The following is a 20190-nucleotide window of genomic DNA, read 5'->3' as shown; positions in this document are numbered from 1 at the left end:
CTAAGAGATGCTTTCTTCAGTAAAATCTCCTTCACCTCTGATGCCTTTATTTGTGTTTTAAAGCATCTAGAGGTGAGGTAAAAGATTTTGAACTCATGAAAATGTTCCTGTGTATTAAGCGAGTAGCAGGGCTAAGTAAAAAAGGAGACTTGCTGAAATGAATGGGATGCAGGCGTTTCTAATGGTGAGGTTTGACCCTCTGCTAACAAGTGGAGAGTCTGTGCAGCAGAGCTGGATAAGTGTTGATCCTGGTCAGAACTGGCTGGGCTGTGATTGGCCAGCCTGCCTTTGAGGGCGGGATTTCAGCAAAGGGTCAATTATGCAGAGTGCAAGGGCCCCTGATGCAGCCAAGTGTTCTGTTTAGTGTGTGTTATTAGTCCTGCTGATCACGGGCTCCACACTTCATAAAGGATTACAAAGCCATCTGTGCAGCTGCCGAGGCTCCAGCCTGACCAGATTAAACCAAAGAGTGGTAATTAACCAGAATGAGTCCATTAGTCTATATTTACTCTCTTTTGTCTCCTCCCTCCTCTCGTGCTTTCTGTCTTCCCTGTTTAAGAACTCGCTGTGCCATAATAAGACCTTCATTCATGACCATTTGGTAAAGAAATCAGAAGGGAGGGAACAGACGGATGAGAGCAACGGTTTCACTGGGTGCTTCTTGAGAATAAAGCAGCAGTACACAGCTCCGGTTGATGGATAACCTTGAGACGTGACGGAGAAGGTTTCTGAACCAGAATCCGGCGTGTCAGAGCAGCACGACACTTGATTCAATCCGACATGCTGGAAACGGAATCAGCGGGGATATATATGAGAGCGGCCTAAAAAGGAATTTCATCAGCACATGATCCTGGCAGCTGATCCATTTTCATAGATGCTTCAGACAGAATGTGCAGATGTTTTGGGAGTGCTGCTGTGATTCAAGAAGGAAAACTGTCACTCTAACCCAGAGGTCAGCAACCTTTTGCATATGAAGTTCCCCTTTATGAATGTTCTTGTTAATCAGCGTGCCATATCAACATTAAGTTTAACACCACACCAACATTTAAATCTCCAAAGGATTGGTAAATTTATTCCATATTGCAACAATAATTTATAAAAAAGGCATTTTTCTTCTAAAATAAGGACATTATTATATGAGAACGCTATACTACAAGACAGCCGCCATCTTTATGAAATCATTAACCCTCGCCAATGTTCCACCAATCTTGTTCGTCAGCAATAGACTTTTAAAAATAGGCAGCGAGCCAATCAGAGGCCGAATGAGGAGTCAAAACGTGGGCTTTAGTCTGTACAGTCAAAGACGCCGGTTGGGTCTTATTATGGAGCACACATGCACTGCTCCACACACGTCAATATTGATAACGTGGAAAAGTGCTGTTTCACTTCCACGTCCAGATCGATCCGGCTGGGCATCGACCCAACGATTTCTAGCTCTTTGGTGCCAGAAACGGGGAATCACACCGCGGAGATGATACAGAATGTCTTTCTGCAGGTTATGCTGTGGTTCTCAAGTGATTTTATGGTCCATGTGCGCCTTGATTTGGACCAACTTAAAACACAGGCATCTATGAATATTAATATGAAGGTTAGTTATCATCGAGCAGAGAAAACAATGAAGTTAATTGTAGTTAACTTAACGTAGAGTAAGAAAGTCTTTCAAATAAAAAAAGAAATATCGCAAGTATGCAAACAAATTTGTTGTGTAAAGAAGACTTTAACGTGTCATTGCACAATATAAAAATACATTTACAATGAATAAAAAAGCTCAGTGTAAAGATCAGTTTTAGAAAATATGACTATTGAATTAAAGGTTTCTTATACAATTTCCAGGTGTTTGATTAGCAGTTAAGGTGGTTTGATTGAGCAGGTTGCTCCTCATCCATCCCGACCACAAAGACTGAACCAACAGTGGATTGTGTGTGGGACGCTTGAAGGCAGGGATTTTGTGTCCCAGCAGAAATGTAGACAGAACAGCTAAAATAGGGAAAAACTCAGAGAAAGAAGTGAGAGCAAAGAGACAGAACTGAATAGAGGGAGAGAAGTTTTATTGACATGTAAGATACAGATGAGAGCAGCTAAACCGAGACCGGACACAGACACACACACGCAAATACGTTCGGGCTCGTTGGTAGAAAAGACGTGTTTAATTTGGGCTGATGGGAAATTTTGCCACAAAAGAAAACACACTCAAAAGCAGAACATTTACAACAATCTCCTGAAAAGAAAAACTGAAAGTCAAGAACCGCAGAATAAAAAAAAAAAACCCGCTTCCTGTGCATCTCTGCTAGATAAATAAACTTATGAGACAAACTGAGATAGATGGGAAGAAGAAGTCCACTTCCATGGAAACACTAGTAACAAAACAATCTGTTTCTACAGGTTTACAACACAAGATCAACAGACTTTACTGGTAAATTAATTTAAGACACAACAGACCACATCAGACTAAAGGCACATGTACTTTGGTCCCAATAGGCCTCCTGCCAAAATCAGAGACCATGACCAGAATCACATGAAACCTTGTCCAAACAGACAGCATTAGCATGCATCTTGTATATGTTTTAATGTGCGTGTGTGTGTGTGTGTGTGTGCACTCACTAACATCATGGTCTATAAAAGACTGGGATTCAAACTTTACAGCAACCTCTATTCTTTGATGAAAGCTTTGGAGCCTCAATGTTAATGTCAATACTAGTGGAAAGGAAATGTCGGGGGTTTTCAATTGTCCTTAACCATCCTCATAGAAGTGGTACGATGCTGCTTTAAGTCAAATTGTGTAGGAACAACTGAGGGAGAAACAGCAGGAAATTCCTGTTAAGAAAAAACGGTCTTTTGGTATTTAGAAACACGACACTGCACAACAAGAAGTCCTATTTTCCTCTGTGGATCTCTGGACTCGTCCTACAACGTTGTTCCGTCTGGTATTTAAACTACACGTTCAAAGTGATTCAGTGCAGTGCAAAAAAAAAGGTCAAATCTGAAAGTCGCTTGTGTTTTAAGGGCGCCAACATGCCTAAAAAGTATAAAAGTGGGTGCTAGTGATGTAAAACTGCTCATATTTACATTTAACCTTTTAGTAACCACCACATCTACTCCATCATGCTTGTCGCATGAAAAAAAAATGCTTTAGAAATGTATAATAAATTATTAGAATGCACGAAAGTGCAAAAATGAACATTTGGAGTGAACCGGCACACTGAGAATGAAAGACCGCAGTCGACGAGCCGACGATCAGAAAAAGAAAGGGTAGCCACACGTTAAGACGATGTGGCGGTGCGGAAGCCCGTCACGAGAGAGCTGCTGTGTTGGGAGTTACGACCACAACGGAAGGGGAGCACGGACAACGGATGGTTGTTTGGGGATCGAAACGGCTCTGTGTAAAAGAGAAAAATATCCCTAATTACAGGAAGCCAAATCTTAACAGGAAGTTCAAGGAAAAAAAATACTACTAGCATATTGACAGGTGGACAGGGGAATACAAAACCCCTGCTATTTTAAATGATAAAAGATTAAATAAAACACGTCCCTGCTGCTTTAAAGAGGATTGCAGGCTTTGGTCAACAGTGATGTTACGGTGTATCACTTAAGTTAAGCCACGGGAGATAAACAAAAACAAATTTTCAGCTGGTGTTTAGTTGCTCTTAAAGATGGTCAAAGTCTGATGTGTGTGCTGCTTCTACTGATCAGGAATATTCGCTCTGTAGATTTTGGATTCCTCTCAATATTTTAACTGAAATACTTTAACGTTTATAATGTGTTACGTTTGGAGCTTTGGACACCGAAGCACATTTCACGGATAAAATATTGTACTGCTAAATTAAAGAGACGACAAATGGGAACGACTTCCTCGTCATAGATCTTAAGGTTCAGGAGTTGGGCATTGGGGGTCAGATGGTAGACTTTGAAAAGGAAACTTTCAGGTGGTGATTCCCTCCCATGTCATAGTTGTGAAGTTCCATCAGAGTCTGGATCGCCTCCTCCGCCGACGTCATCTGGATCAGAGCCATCTTACGGTCCCTGGTGAGGAAGAGCAGAGACAAACAGTTCAATACCAGTCTCGTTTCTTAGATCAGAGCCATCTAAAAATACTTCAGGATAAACATTTACAGTGTCCTAAAGAGCTGCAGTGAGGGGCTTCTTACTGGAAGAACTTGAAGGCTTTGACGGTTCCTCCACTGTTGGAGAACAGTAGACGTAGGTCATCCTCTCCGACTCCATCCCTGGACAAGCAAAGAGAAGCCATTAAACATCTTAAAGCCAAGCGGCATGAAACCAAACAGGTCGCTACATTGATTCAGCTCTGTGCCCGACAGATTTGACTAATACGGGTAGTGCGGTGACGGGCCGTGGATTAACTACAGACGCCTTCACTGTCTGAATCATATCAGCTGTTTAACACCCGCTTTCCATCGCGTGTGGACGAGTAGGGTGTTACACAGTGTCCGCAAGCAGCAGCAGCAGCAGTTCTTCTTCTTCTTCTGCTTCAACAAATGGTGGCTCGCAAACAACTTGGATTAGATGCATACGCCACCTGCTGTACCGCAGTGCCACTGCAGCTTAGGGTCCTAGTCTCTGTGAGGAATCAGACGTACAGATCCCTGCTAGCAGACCTCGTCATGTATTTCAAGCCGCTGTCATAGAGAAACAGATGTGATTGGAGGAGCGGTCTTAACCTTTAACTAGCGGCAGCAAACTTGGAACAGCAGGCTGACAGAGAGGCGGGAGTTGGGCAATAACAAAATAAGCTTATATGGAACAATAATGATACATGTAGTGTATTTGTGAAAAACAAATACATTATAAAGTAGCTTTACCTTAATACAAAAAATACTTTTTGTATCATAAAATAGCTATAAGTTTGTGATTGGTTCAGGCCAGCAGAGAAGGCCTAGCCACTGGTGTAGTGGTTGTACTACCGGACGTTGGAGAGGTGAAGGGTTGAAGAGGGAGGGAAAATGTTCTGGAAGTTTTTGGATCCCGGCTTCTTGAAGCGATGGAGTGGCGAGCCAGAAAAATCTGTCAACAAAATAATAAAAACAACTTATATACCCTTTATATTCCCCTTATTGATAAAAACATTGCCTGTCATGGTTGTCTCAATGTGCAAATTCTTTAACATAACAGAAACATATGACCATAAGTACTGTGCCTGTGTAACGAATACAGATTCAAACTCCACCAATTTAGTATTGTGTTCCGACAATTTTACAACCCTTCAAGTATGTAGGTACATCTCTCTGAACAGAATTTGCGTATGAAAGTAGAATCTGGAGGCAAATTGACAAGATTTTGATATTGGAAGTATTCCGGTTTCTGATTGTGGTCAGAGTAGTATTGATGTGCGCTGTCCCTGGTAAATAAATTAATCTGAAATAAAAAATGATTGATAGATAAGACACTATGACGTGACCACCCCCACACCTTAACAGTTCTTTTAACTTGGCTTGAGGGTCACAATTTATTGTAAAACTTAAACTTGTCCTCACAAAGATATAACTACTATACATTACTACACTTGACGTGAACATGTGAATGTCTGATCTGGCTGTCCAAACTGTAACTTTCAGACTAAATCATTTAAACAAGCTCACTTCCAGGATGCAGGAAAGCGCTTACCTTTAGTGAGCAGTTGGTCATCCAATCCTTCTCTGGGCAAAGCCACAGTTTGATGTTTAGACAGAGTCACTCGCATCACTTTACCAAACACCTTTTGACCATTCAAGTGGCTCATCGCTACGGGGGAGGAAAGATGTCATGAGTCCAAAAGCCTTCTCTGATGTATCGATCAATAACATTATATATCTTGATTAATCCCTTTTTGAAACTGATATTGCTACTGTAAAAACTCACACAGCTGAGCCTGGTTGCCATCGGACAGCTGTATCAGAGCACTGTCCTTTTTGTTGTAGAGGATCTTCACCCTCTGGACATCACCATAGACTCCTGAAGGTAGGGAGAGAGCGAGAGAAGCAGACCAAGAGAGGGACAGAGAGAGCAAGAGAGAGCAGGGTGGACCAGAAGATGATGAGGAGGAAAGAACAGACAGAGCAGGAGAGATGGAGCCGACGAAGATAAAAAAAAAAAAGAGGTGTGAAGGATGGAAGGAATAAAGTTAGTGCAAGAAAGACAAATGAAAAGAAAATATGGACTCTTCCCATCTGACTTCCATGTGTAACTGAGTGGTGTAATGGTGTTACCATACACCTGAAACTGGCATCTGGCTGAGCGGTGATTCAGAAATCCAGCTTGAAGATTGGTGATTATAAATGTAATACCGTAAATAGACAGTGTAAGAAAAAAATAAAACAATTTTAAAACACATGCACTAACCTTAGAAATAATCAATTGTCTGGGGAAACATGTGCAGTAAATGCAGAAAGAAGACCCCAAAAAACTTAAGTTCTTTTGAGGCCTTTAATGCAGATCATTGGAAGATCTGTGGAGTTTTGCTAAAACTAGTCCAATAAGTTTAAGGACAAAGTATTGGAATATTGCTGGGCTGATAGATATTCTAACGTGACCAATGAAAAGGTGAACTATGACTGCACTTCATTGACACAAAATCTGGAGGAAAAAAGGCAAAAAGACAAGCAGAAAGGTTTTACGAGCTCGAAGGAGCCTTAGCGAGTACACTGGACTGTCATGACCAACTTAAGCAATGAAGTGGTGAGAACATAAACACTGCAATAATCCATATGTCCTTGGTCAATTGGACATAAACTTCAGGTTGACATTTGAGTCTGGAAAAAACTGAATAAATGACTGTATCGTAGAGTCCACTTACAGATAACAGTGTAATTGGAAAGCGGTATTTTCTTCTAGCATCTTAGGCCAAGCTGTGTTTTTTACTCATAAAATTAAATGCCAAGATTAAATATTGTATATCTTACTCTTTGCAATACATAAGAAGATCGCAATTAGAGATAAGAGTTTTTTTTTTTGCGATTAGCAATTTGGGTATTTGCCAATGAACTCGTCGCTATGTCCTGCCCTCACAAGCAGACTCGTGGCCAATCGTGGCCAATCGTGGCCAATCGTGGCGTAGCTACGGCCAACTTTACCCAGAGTCCGACAACTATACAGTTCAGCGCCAAAGACTCCAGTGGTTCTAGAGTTTCTTCATCTTCAGACTGGTTGAGTAGATTCAGAGCTTGTGCTGGTTAAATGTTGAGTCATATTTTAGTGAAAACCCGTGGGGCTAACATTAGCAGAGTATGTTAGCATATCATTAACTAGCGTTAGCACTTCTATGCTACCCTAGCTACTGAATGTAAACATGAAGCTTCTGCTTTTGAACAATTGTCACAGTGAATAAAGAGGAACAGTGTTGTTCCAGGTGATGAGGTGGTTCACCTTCACACTGGTCTGTAGCTTCAGCTTCTGTCTTTATAACCTGTTATCACCGCTAAATCAATTTGTCATCCTGGATATATCCTTCAACAGATATTGTAGACCCTTCTCTCTGCAGCCACTTTTTTATTTTCAGTTAGTGGTAGCTCTGACTGCTTGACAGAGTAGCAGCAGTGGGTGGGATTTAGGGAAGAGTCAAATGGGCACTGAATCCCTTATGGAACACAACCCAGCTCCTTCCCTTCATCTGCTTCATCGGTTATGTTGTTGTCCCATCAGGGCTCTAATGACGCATCATGCTGTGTCGTTTATTGTTACTGCAAACTGCAGCTGTTTCACATTCAAAATGTTTTCAGTATTGTTACATTTGCTGTTATTATTGTGAAGCAGCTGCAGGAAGTGCTGGCTTGGCAGTCACAAACCTCAGTGTTGTTTAAAACCAGTACAGCCTTAGATTTGGAGGTTTCACATCACATTTTCGTTTAAGCATGATGTCACATGAATGATTTTGGTGTCTTTGTTCTCATCAGTTCAGAGATAAGCTGACCATGCAGACAATCCCAGACTCACTTTTCATTCAACATAGAGATAGAAGATTTCTTAACTCTGTTGAATACAATATGATAAGAGGGAGGCTTGTAGTTGCAGTTACAGAGGAATAGCGTGTCCACGACATCACTGAAGAAAGTGAACAAAATTGGATTAACAGAGAGAGATATACAGATAGAATAGTAGAGGTTGAACATACCGAAGAGGGTAAAGAGACTTTGAGGCGTGACCATCTTTAGAGAGAGAGACCGCAGAGCAGAGGACAGGAAGAGGAGGAGCAGAGGAGGAAGAGGAGAGACGAAGGTACAGATCAGACCGCCCAGCGTTGGACGAGGGGGGAGGTGGTGGTTTCCATGGTGATGAGGGGTGGAGCAAAGATGAAGGGTATGGGTAGGGTAGGGAGGGTTAGGGGGGACGGTCAAAACGGCAAACCAAAAGTTGGGTTTGACCGGAGTAAGACAGAGAACAGAGGAAAAGGGGGTGGAACAAAAATTGGGTAAACGTACATGAGAGGGAGGGAGGGGGGTTTTACGGGGAGTGTACAACATTAAAGGGTGTGTCACCCAACGGGGAGAAAATAAACGTGGGAAGGGATGCGCCGAGGAGGGGAAGATAGGAGGCGGGGAAGGGAGAAAGGAGGAGAGGAGGACAAAAACCAAAGCAGAGGTCAGTAAACAGAGCATCAGTGGAACATCAACGGAGTCTGAATGATTGCTGGTTTGAATCCAAACACACACACACGCGCGCGCACACACACACACGCACACGCACACACACACGCACACACTTCTTCCAGTTCCGTTATCGCTCGCACATTCCCTGCTGGATGCGTTTATCAGTGAGGAAAAGAACGGATGGGAGGAAGGTAGAAGATAATGAATAATGCATGAAATAAATAAGAGAATGAAAGTGATTGGCAGGAGGTATCAAACCAAAAGACAGCAGAGCCATGAAACAGATGGCCGACCAGATCCCATGAGGTTACAGGTGCCAGAAGGACTGCTGACTCGGAAGCAGGGGTCAGACTGAGATACGCATCGAGGAACTCTACATAAAAACAACTTCAATGCGATTACAGTGAGATATTTCCATTGTTGTCAAGTTTGAAAAACCTCAAATACAATTTAGAAAGCTCACTTCTAAATAATGGAATGAGAGTCAGTTTGACATTTCTTTTGATTCAGCAGGACGTCCAGCATCCCAGAGGTCACCTGTGTCGTCATGGCGTTGCCTTCCTTTGAATAGGATCGCGCTGTGTATACTGCGTTAACCTAGTCCGTGACTTCACACTGCCTTCAAAATCACATCTGGACTTCCAAGATTCTTCAAGTTGAAGCTTGAAGTTTGGAGAAATTCTAAGATGTTGTCACACCACATATTAACGCAATATCAAATCCATCATCACTGGCAGATGTTTTATATTACAATGTTTCTTTTGGAACAGAGAATCAACTACAAATGTTGTAACTGTCATCACAGTTTGTAGGAGGCACGGCGTGTTACGTTCTGGGAGCTAGCTATATCCCAAACGCATCACAAGACTTTTGCAGCGATGGGAATAGTCCGAGAAGCCCAACTGGTGTGCAGTTCTGTCTTATGAGTTTGTATGGTTAACATACAACAGATTCAGAGTGACAACATGCACACACACACACACACACACACACACACACACACACACACACACACACACACACACACACACACACACACACACACACACACACACACACACGGCCGTTGTTACTCATTAAACCTCTAATAAAGAAAACTGAACTTGAACCGTAAGACATGCTCGTCTCAGTTCGGTGTTCCTATTGCAAGGCGACCTGGAACCAGACTCAAATCTGAGCATGGATGTTGATCTGTCCATTTAATGATGCAGTTGATATTGAATGAACAACTGACTGGAAAACTATCCCCTGGATTCAACACTCACAACATGAAGAAGTGCCACACCACTCTCAACCACTACCAAGCCACTGGTCTGTACTGAGCACACGCCCACGTGTGTGTGTGTGTGTGCAGGAGCAGCTGATCGGTCACCGGAGAGAACGGAGGGATACAGGGAGACTTTACCAGAGGGAGGGGGCAGAAGTGGTCTCAACACACACACAACAGAGAGCGAGAGAGAAGGAAAGAGAGCGAGAATATAGTTAGAGTTAGTTAGAAGAAGGAGTTAGAGAATAAACTAAAAATTTACAACAGAAGTCTAAGAAATCGAAAATGTATACATATATTAGGGCTGGGCAAAGATGAAAAAAATTAACTGATTAATCGCATGATTTTTCTGCGATTAATCGCATTATGCGCCAAATTAAATAATAAAGTAAAAAGTAGTATATTGCATGCTTTTATTTTAAAGTAATGTTATTAGAACAATATAACAGCACTCTAGAGCAACAGCAAGTTAACATACATGCATATATAGTATATAAATCTGTTTTCTTTTTTTTCTGAACAGGTACTGTTCAGTAGTAAGGGTCCCTGTGGGGGACAAACCACTCCTTTTTCGGTCCATGTTCAGTCTGTTGCTTACCTTACAGATGTATGTTAAAGACCAGCAATTTATTCACTTTATACAAAAGTAACAAGTGCTTTTCATATTTTTCAGTTTAGTTCTTCTTAATCAGTGAGAAAAGTCCAGTCTTGCACCATGCACTTTAGACCGTATACTTTGACACTTCATGCCCCACAGAAGCCCTATGAATCTATCAAAACCACACTCCACATGTGGAAGGCTGTACCATTGTTGGGCATAAGCCTTTAGATTAGATCCTAAAGAGCAGAAGACACCTTGCAAGGCAGACTTGCCATTAATGTTTGAATGTGCAACTGGGTAAATGTTAAAATGCAAGTCCATATCCATATTTAGGAGGAAGACAAATTACGCTGTAAATTGGGCTTCGGACACAAACAACCACACACCCATACAGGAATACACACTACTAATTATTCCTGAAAACCATCCAGTGGCGTCTGTTAAACAGGAAATGAAATGAGTGACTCAGAGCAGAGACAAATACTCATTCACAGTTGCGTATATGGCTAGTGTACCTCTTCATTTAGGTTGGATGCCAACAGGACTCCTGACACTCCGGACCCGGACAGAGCAACGCGGCCAGCGGCAGCTGCCGCCGCCGCTGCAGCACTCAGAGGACTCATGGCTCCTGTTGGGGAAGCACGAGACAACCAATAGGTCAGAACACGGCGGCAGAAAAGTAGATTCAAACCCTAAAACTAAAAGACAAAACTGTAACAAATGAAAAATAGGTTTACTTCCTTATTCATTAGATTTTATATTTTCTTTCTTAACCTTACTAGTGACATAAATATTGTCACTAGAAATAAAATGCAAACAATTATTTAAACAATATGAGATTGAAAAGAATTTAGAACAAACTAAAGACAAGGTAGGAAATTCTCTCTCTCTCTCTCTCTCTCTCTCTCTCTCTCTCTCTCTCTCTCTCTCTCGCACGCACGCACGCACGCACGCACGCACGCACGCACGCACGCACGCACGCACGCACGCACGCACGCACGCACGCACGCACGCACGCACGCACGCACGCACGCACGCACGCACGCACGCACGCACGCACGCACGCACGCACGCACGCACGCACGCACGCACACACACACACACACACACACACACACACACACACACACACACACACACACACACACACACACACACACACACACACACACACACACACACACACACACACACACACACACACACACACACACACACACACACACACACACACACACAGAAAGTCTTTAAGTGGAGGAACTAGCTAAGGAACCTCAGTTCTTAAATCTGACTCTTTCAATTAGAAAGAAAAAACCTCTGGTGTCTGACATCTGATCCAAATATCTCATGATCACCATTAATTCAGTCTAATGACTGAATTAATGACAAAAGACAACCAGGGAACTATGTAATGTAGGAAACGGCATTGTACCAAGCCACTTAGAAAAGTATTGAATTTCAGCTAATCATCAACCCTAAGGACAGTTTTGGCCATTCGGTGAGCTTGAACATCAACCAATCTGAAGCCATTGAGATTAAAACCTACTTTCCAGCCCGAGGACATTCAGACAACTATGACAGGACATGACACGAGACAGGAGACAAAAGAAGAAAGATCGGTACCTCCACCCTGCGAGAGGGAGAGAGAAGATGAGTACCCTCCTCCACTAGAGTAGGAAGCTAGCGCTCCGGATGGGGTACCTACAAGACAACGACAACTGGATTCATACCACAAAGCAGGACAATTAGCACAAGAAAACAAACCCCAGAAAATGTCAGTAAAATGTTAAAAATCTAACAATATCATAATGAATAAATTTGTCAGTAGATTCTCGTGACGTCCCTGGTCCAATATCTTTGTAATATTGTCTAATTGATTACAGAATATGTAAACTACAGTGACACACCACCGAGCTGTAACGCTGCAAGAGCAGCATACAGTAATCCAGACATATTCTCCATACATCCCAAAAAGATGTACTTTCTCGTTGCCAAATTAAAAAAAAAGGTTAGGGAACAGAGACTTTTTAAAACTGACCAGGACTTTTTCTCTCACTAATGAACAACGGTGGACACAAAGCCGGAGTTACACTTGCTTTTAACTACGTGTTTGTGTGTGAATGGCAGCTGCCGTGGATATCCTGCATCCTTTTGGTGCATTATCTGTGCACATCCCTAAGAAATTCACGCTACGCCTTCAAAATATGCAACGGGCACAAGAACGGTCGGGGGGGCAGGTGATGTGACAGGATCAGTGTGCTCAGGATCAGGGGTCAGTCGGAGCTGTACACCGGCATTGTATGTGGACGATTCGGTTCAGTGTGAATAATACAACATAATTGTATTATTGCCCCCCCACACACACACACACACTTCCCCCCGGAAGTAGATTGGAATGAATGTGGTGTAGACTGTAGACAGAGGTGTATTTACCCAATAAAGAATGATCCTTGTTGACAGACTCTCCGTCCCCGGTAGGAAGGTCGGGTCTGGTATAATCTCGACTCTTGTCGTTGTTGTATTTGACGTTGAGGTTGACCAGTTTACTGAAGTCTATCCGCAGAGTGCAGCATGAATTATAGATGTTCTGTCCATCCAAAGACTGGAGCAAAGGTAGTGGAAGAGGGAGAAAGAGTCATAATAGTGTTTGAATAATTGAAGATTCTTACAAAGAGGAACATTTTATAGTCATAAATCAGCCAGGCTGATACGTTGGTCCAGCTCTAATGCCAAGAATGTTAAAAAGGCTAAAACGTTAGATGTGAACTGCCTGATTTGAATGTTCGGCAGAATTCACTGAGATACAACTTGAAATGTGAATACTTTTACAATATGATTGTATAATACTGGACATGCACTTAAGAGTGGCCGTGGGTCCAGCAAAACCTGTTACTGCATTGTAAAAAAACAATATTAAAATATAAACCTGTTGATAGGACATTCAACAAGGGATTATAATATATAAAAAAGGAGAATATGGTTGCTGATGTAACAGTGTTTGATCCTACCAGTTTAGCTTGCTGTGCATTGACGGGGTCGCTGAATTGCAGAAGAGCCTGAAACTGGTTGTTCTTGGTGAAGGTTATAATCTTCATTACGGTTCCGAACTTACTGAAGATCTGGAAGAATCAACAAATTCATAACTAGGAAACATGATTGTGCTTGATTCAAATAACAGTTCAACAAACTAAATTTCCTACATTTAGGTCTAAAGCTCTGCAGACACTAGGGCTGTATAAGATAAAGATTGATGTAATCATTTACACTATGCACAAGATATACCATCTAACGAAGTATTCTACTTCAATCCATATTTGTTGGTGTTTAGACTTTCAAAAACAAAGTTTTCATTGCGTCAATAACAGTTTGCACTCCAGGACGGTCTCGCGGCAAGCTAACAGCGCCATAGATTATATTTATATCACCACAAAAAGAAGAATTTTAAAACCCTTTTCTAGGGTGATGTCATCTTAAAATATGACAACAGACCATTAATGCATCATTCAAGAACCTCAATAGAACCTTTAAATGTGTGTGTGTGTATAAATACACACACACACACACACACACACACACACACACACACACACACACACACACGAGCTGTGAAAAATAACGCGTAAATGCATTATGATTAAATTACAGGATTAATGCGTTCATTTTTTTAACCATTTAACGCCTACGCGGAATGAGCTTCTAATCTACTTATTTAACTATTTCCGCTCTAATGCAGCCAGACGTAAATGTCAGATGTCCACTTGGAAAGACGTTGACGTTTCACCAGCACAACCAGCCTTAACATCTCAACGCGAAGCATGTTGGTCGGCGCGAGGAATTCAAGAGGAATGCGACAAACCAGCCTCACTGAACAACAAAGACCCCTCACTAAGTCTGCCTGTGACAAGCTGAGCAGCACAGTTGCGGAATTAATATTGTTGAGGATGAGGGGTTCACCAAAGTTTTGCAAGTGGCAACGGGGGACCAGAGCATCAAAGCACCGCAAAGACGCACAATCGTGACAAAAATCCACCAACTGTATAAAGCTGGAAAGAACAAAACGGAAAATGACTTGTCTGCTACGGATCATGTGGCGCTGACAGAGGATTACTGGACTTTTGTGAGTAATGAGATTTACCAGGTGACCAGACATCCTCTTTTTCCCAGATACACAGTTTGTGAATTTTTGTCATGATTGTGCGTCTTTGCGGCGCTGTGATGCTCAAATATTAGGTGAAATAAAATTTTGACTGTGTGTGTGTGTGTGTACCAATCTGAATGGTGAATCTGTGAAAACAACAACAGTTTTACCTGTTGCAGAACGTCCAGTGTCACAGGATAAAACATGTTGTCGATGATAATTCGCAGGACAGGGCTGGGGGGTGGAGTTAGGTCCAACACTCCAGGGTCAGAGGATGGAGAGCTTCCATCCTGAACTGCTGACACCGCCTGCAACACTGCCTGGGCCCTCTGGGGGGCGAGGAAAAGATACATAATAAATGGGAAAGCATCACGTCCTACATCAGTTTAACCCTGGCTCGATTGAAGGACAGCGTTTGGTGTAGATCCCTGAGTGTACCTGGTTCAGAGCAGAGTCCGTTTTCAGTTCCTTATGGTTGGAGTACTGGATGAAGACGGGAGTGTTTCTGACCTAAAAACAATAACAGTTGAGAAATAGTTCAGTTAGTAGCACTTAAAACAACGAGAAATGATGAATAACGTGCAACAGGAATGGACACTTATGTATTTCAGACCTGGGGCGTGACAGCTGTGTAGTAGTTCACCATAGTAATGGCTGCTTCTTCTGTGCCCAACTCCAGGAACGCCTAAAAAAACCCAGCAATATTCAGCTTTTGCAGAATAACTAAATAAATCTTTAGGCAAGGCAAGTTTATTTGTATGGCACATTTCAACAACAAGGCAATTCAAAGTGCCTTTAAGACAACACGTCACTGTTCTTTCCTTGTTTGGGAAAGATTGTTCTTGTTTACCTGGTTTTTCCCCTTCAGCATCAGTATATTGGTGACCTTTCCAAAGGGCAGCCCCAAGGCAATGACTTCAGTCTCTGACACTTCATTGGGAAGTTTCCTGATGTGGAGAACTCTGGAGGGGGGGGATTCTTCCAGTCGCTGTTTCTTACTGTCACTGCCATTCGCTGAACATAAACGCAGATAACACAAATTAACATTTGGCAACATGACTCTAGAATTAAAGCTGAAGTCAGAGCACAGCACAAGTATAAATACTAAAAGGGATGATGACTAAGCTCCATTTAGCTACTTCATTGCCATGGCCCTGGTATTGTGCATGCTGGCTCACTTTCACGCTGTCACGGTTTACTGGGAGCCGTCATTAATGTCATTAGTTAAACACGCTTTTACTGCTATGACCAGTCAAAACGTCTGCTGTGAAAATGGCCTTTAAGTGGATAATTACATCCTTTGACAGATCTCAATACTCAATTTATTGTTGAAGTCATGTTTCAAGCAAAAAAGCCAAATCTTTCCTCGCCCCGACTACTCAATTGTCTGGTAGTAATTATTTTTTTGTGGTATTTCAGACAGAACAAGAAATGTGATATCACTTTGGGTTTTAGGAAATTCTGACGTGTTGTACACCATATTTGGCAGGCAACTGAAATATTGAATTACATTTCATATTTTGAAATTGGTGGAAGCGCTCTCTTGATTTGCCTAAAAACAAATCTCAAGACATTTTCAACATTTTTCTTCTCATACTAGTTATTCTTTGGAGATATGGGAGTACTGACTGTCTTTCTATACATTTCATTATACGAAAAAAAAAGTTATCTTCATTTTTTTTAAAAATCGGACTTTTTCATGTGTGATATATAGCGTTGGGCAAAGTTTAAAAAAAAAGGAACTTATTAAATCGCATGATTTTTCTGCGATTAATTGGGATTAATCGCATTATGTGCCAAAATCAATAATGAAGTAAAAACTAGTGTATTGCACGCTTTTATTTTAAAGTAACTTTATCAGAACCATATGACAGCACTCCGGAGCAACAGCAAGTTAACATACATAATTTATATATATATATATATATATAAATTTTTTAAATATATATATATATATATATATATATAAATTTTTTAAATATATATATATATATATATATATATATATATATATATATATATATATATATATATATATATATATATATATATTATGAACAGGTACTGTTCAGTAGTAAGGGTCCCTGTGAGGAACAAGCCACTCCTTCTGTCCATGTTCAGCCTGTTGCTTACCTAAAAAATGTATGTTAAAGACCAGCAATTGATTGATTTCATACAAAAGCAATAAGTGCTTTTTATGTTTTCAGTTCAGTTTTTCTTCCTCAGTGACAAAAGTCCAGTCTGTGTTGGCTTGAACAAGTGCCCTGAACATCTTGTGAAGTGAGGAAAGTTCTCCTCTTTGAGAGAAGAGTAAAGATCCTGAAGTGATCCCTTAAAGTGCTCTGCCATAGTGAATCAGATCGCAGGGTCAGGAGCTTTGCGAATGCGCATGATTTTATTAAAATTTATTATTGATGATCTTTTCTCAAAATTTGAAAAATTATTCATCCAATATATTTTGTTTCTACTAAAATAATAGCAGTACTTTTCACCATGTGTGATGGTGTTGGTGCTTACCGGTCAAAGGGGTGGGGCTGCTACTGTACATGTTGAGCTCATCTGAGCCTCTCTGGAAAAAAAAGAAGAAAACATTTTACTTTAAATTTACATCTCAACTTCTGACAAATTCCAAAAATATTATAAATATAAATATTATATACTATATAATAATATATAAATATTATACAATATAAATATAGGCAGTGACAAAATACTACACAAACATCAAACATTGACACAGTATATTCTCTGTCTGGCCTACGGAATAAAATACATTACGAAATGACTTTGATGGCTTTACTTTCATCTTAATGAAATCACACCATCTGTCATTTAACACAAAGGATAACCAAACTCTTTACAGTAGGTTATCTTGAATAGATTTAATACTATGTATTACCCAACTACTGCAAGCATATTAAACTTAGTCACCCTCCCTAAACTATATATTGAAAACTCAACAACATCCAGTTTGTGAACTAGATCATGAAGACCTAGTAAATGCAAATGTGTTCAATAGTAAAAAAGTCGATGTGCTTTACCTTCACACCAACTGCAACATCACTGTCAACGTAGAGAATGCAGAGGGAGGGAGAAAGAAAACAACAGCAAATAATGTCACTTGAAATTCTCAAGAAAAAGCATCCTTTGAATTAAAAAGTATCGGAGAGACTGGTGCTGTTATCTTGGATGAGTGTTGTAGCATGTCTGTTTTAATTAAGTACCTAAACTGTTCCACAAAGTTGGGGGAAAAAATCATTGAAATGTTACTATTGTTTTTAAATATCAGAGTGCTTAATGTACAGAGAAGCTCATGCAGCTATTGAACAGTTCATCGGTTCACTGCTTCAGAAAGCCTTTGTCGGAAAGATTCCACACGTTGTGTATTTAACCCGCATTGGCATCATTGTGTGCATGCACGTCATATATACATACATCCCAAAGACATCTAATACCACCAAGGAGGCAAAACATAACTATTCTTATCTTAGATATGTCAAGCTTCGCCACGCCAATGTGAAAATTAGCTATGGAATTTAGTGGCGTTGCAATTTATATGACAACATAAACAGCCTTTTCCATTTTGTATTAAATGATCATGTTATTTCACACGTCTTTATTACTAATGTGGTAGTTAAGTTCATGCTCATATTGATTATTGTTGTTTACAATAAGCCGGTGGAGGTCGCGTGCAGCACCAGCTCCAGACAAAGGACCGAACTGACAGGTGCGCGTACCACGTCGGATAAGACACACTGGGCTAATACCTCGTTACACGATTGCAAAACTGACCACATTAGTCGCCATTTGATTACCGGTGACGTCAGCTACATTAATTTGAACGCTAGCCGTGACATTGCCGAAGTCGGAAGGCACAGGTGATACGCAGAACATACCCTAGAATCATGTTCTAACGTCAGAGTGGGGTTCCCCACTAGCAAGACAGCGCTGGACTGCCACATTTCTTGGTGGGGAACTAGTGCCGCTGTTTATGTTAGCGTCATGTTTTTCACATTATACAGTATAAAGGTTCTCGGCTGAGCTAACCGTTAGCATGTATTACATAAAAAGCACGGGTCGCGGTACATTTTGTTCATGTGAGCTTCACAGCAGCGGGTGACTAACGAGAAGCAGTAGTTGTAATATTGACACATTTACCCGTCCATTGCAGCTCTTTGTCCTCTTCTGTCTGTTGATATTCAGCACAATCCGATGCCTTGACAGTGTGAGCAAAATGGGCGTTCTTCTTCTGGTGTTTTAATGGCTTTTGACAGCCACCAGTAACATCAGGCGCGTTACCGCCACCTTCCGCTCCGGAGGGAGACCGACTGATTCATAATGAAATACTTCATTTAATGCGGCTATAGCCAATATATATATATCGTATATGTCCTGTTAGAATGATTCTGTTCTTCAGCTCAGAGAGCTTAAACACAATGAACCACGTGACTGTTTCAGTCCTTGCCATTATTATGAAATCTGTCTGAATTATAATAATAAATATTAATAAAGTAATTTATTACATGGTGTAAACCTTGACAAGTTTCCAATACAAGTGTTGCCCAGCATTTTAATGTTGTAATGTATAATATAATATACCCCCCACCACACACACACACACACACACACACACACACACACACACACACACACACACACACACACAGTTGTAATAAATGGATTGGATTAATCACATGATTTTTCTGCAATTAATTGCATTATGCGCCAAATTCAATAATGAAGTGAAAACAAGTGTATTGCATGCTTTTATTTCAAAGTAATGTTATCAGAACAATATAACAGGCACTCTGGAGCAACAGCAAGTTAACATACATACATATATAGTATATAAATCTGTTTTCTTTCTTTTTTCTGAACAGGTACCATTAATACCATCTGTATTTTATCATGGAAAACATAAACAGTGTGTTCAGTTTTGACCACTTATCACTTAACCCTGAATTGCTCCCCGTTGCTGTGTCTATGATGTAAATCGCTCTGGATAAAAGCGTCAGTGAAATGTAATTCATGTAATTTATGTAATTTAGTTTACATTCAGATATTTCCCCACAGGGACATTGTGCATTTTTAATCAAGGTAAATATCTGACTATTCCACTGTCTCCTGTAATCGTGGCACATCCGACAGACCAGTACAATATAACAACTAAGTCTATGAGATTCCTTTTGCGCTCCATTTAATCCAAGATTGTTGAGGTATGTAACAGTACATACAATGTGTGTATGTTAGTTTTGTGCTCCAGTGTACAGCTGCTTTGCTCCATCATAAAACTTTTGTTTCAATCACAGACCATATCAAAGATTTATTTTTACATGAATACATTAACATTCAGTACATATGTGCACATTTAATTTGAAATTGTGTCATTAGACATAAAGTGTTTACAGCGGGATAACAATAAAGCTGAATTCACACTGAATTTTTGTGTCAAAATTACAATTAAATCATGGACATATTTATTTTTGATGAATTGTGAATCCTGATCTAAAAAAGGTTGGCAGTTTTTAAAATGGTCATTTCTCATGAACTCAACCTATTACTCTCTATCAAGCAGATAAACACATACAATGTCATTTTGATATCACTT

The 20190-nt window shown here is 40.7% G+C and overlaps 1 protein-coding gene across 3 annotated transcripts; it reads right to left on the bottom strand.

The window, feature by feature from the left end:
• Positions 1-2027: 2027 nt before the first annotated feature.
• LOC137802453 (polypyrimidine tract-binding protein 2-like) lies at positions 2028-18831 on the bottom strand. Of its 3 annotated transcripts, XR_011079973.1 has the most exons (18): positions 18741-18831; positions 17624-17645; positions 17100-17151; positions 15433-15596; positions 15196-15267; positions 15021-15092; positions 14753-14911; positions 13453-13563; positions 12878-13046; positions 12068-12145; positions 10960-11072; positions 8102-8135; positions 5854-5946; positions 5620-5736; positions 4920-5019; positions 4535-4634; positions 4146-4223; positions 3977-4020 (listed from the first exon to the last, which is right to left on the bottom strand). XR_011079973.1 is itself a non-coding variant. In XM_068600324.1 (17 exons), the coding sequence occupies exons 1-17, from the start codon at positions 18746-18748 to the stop codon at positions 3891-3893; spliced, it is 1572 nt and encodes a 523-aa protein (XP_068456425.1). In that variant the 5' UTR covers positions 18749-18831; the 3' UTR covers positions 2028-3890. The 3 variants fall into 3 exon arrangements, 1 of the variants encoding a protein (XP_068456425.1); XM_068600324.1 differs by lacking the exon at positions 4535-4634 and having other exon boundaries at positions 2028-4020; XR_011079972.1 differs by having other exon boundaries at positions 3949-4020; positions 4146-4634.
• Between the last annotated feature and the right edge of the window lie 1359 nt (positions 18832-20190).

This window comes from Clinocottus analis, unplaced genomic scaffold, assembly GCF_023055335.1.
Source record: "Clinocottus analis isolate CAN_PGR_092001 unplaced genomic scaffold, fCliAna1.0.p SCAF_11, whole genome shotgun sequence".
Classification (NCBI taxonomy): domain Eukaryota; kingdom Metazoa; phylum Chordata; class Actinopteri; order Perciformes; family Cottidae; genus Clinocottus; species Clinocottus analis.
This window is presented reverse-complemented; position numbering and strand designations above follow the sequence as displayed.

Excerpts from the sequence above, each read along its gene's own strand:
- LOC137802453 (XM_068600324.1), bottom strand. Across the intron at positions 15,597-17,099 it reads CAGCCCCACCCCTTTGACCG|CGAATGGCAGTGACAGTAAG; the intron begins GTAAGCACCAAC and ends GTTTATGTTCAG. Across the intron at positions 13,047-13,452 it reads ATGCACAGCAAGCTAAACTG|TCTTTGGATGGACAGAACAT; the intron begins GTAGGATCAAAC and ends CCTTTGCTCCAG.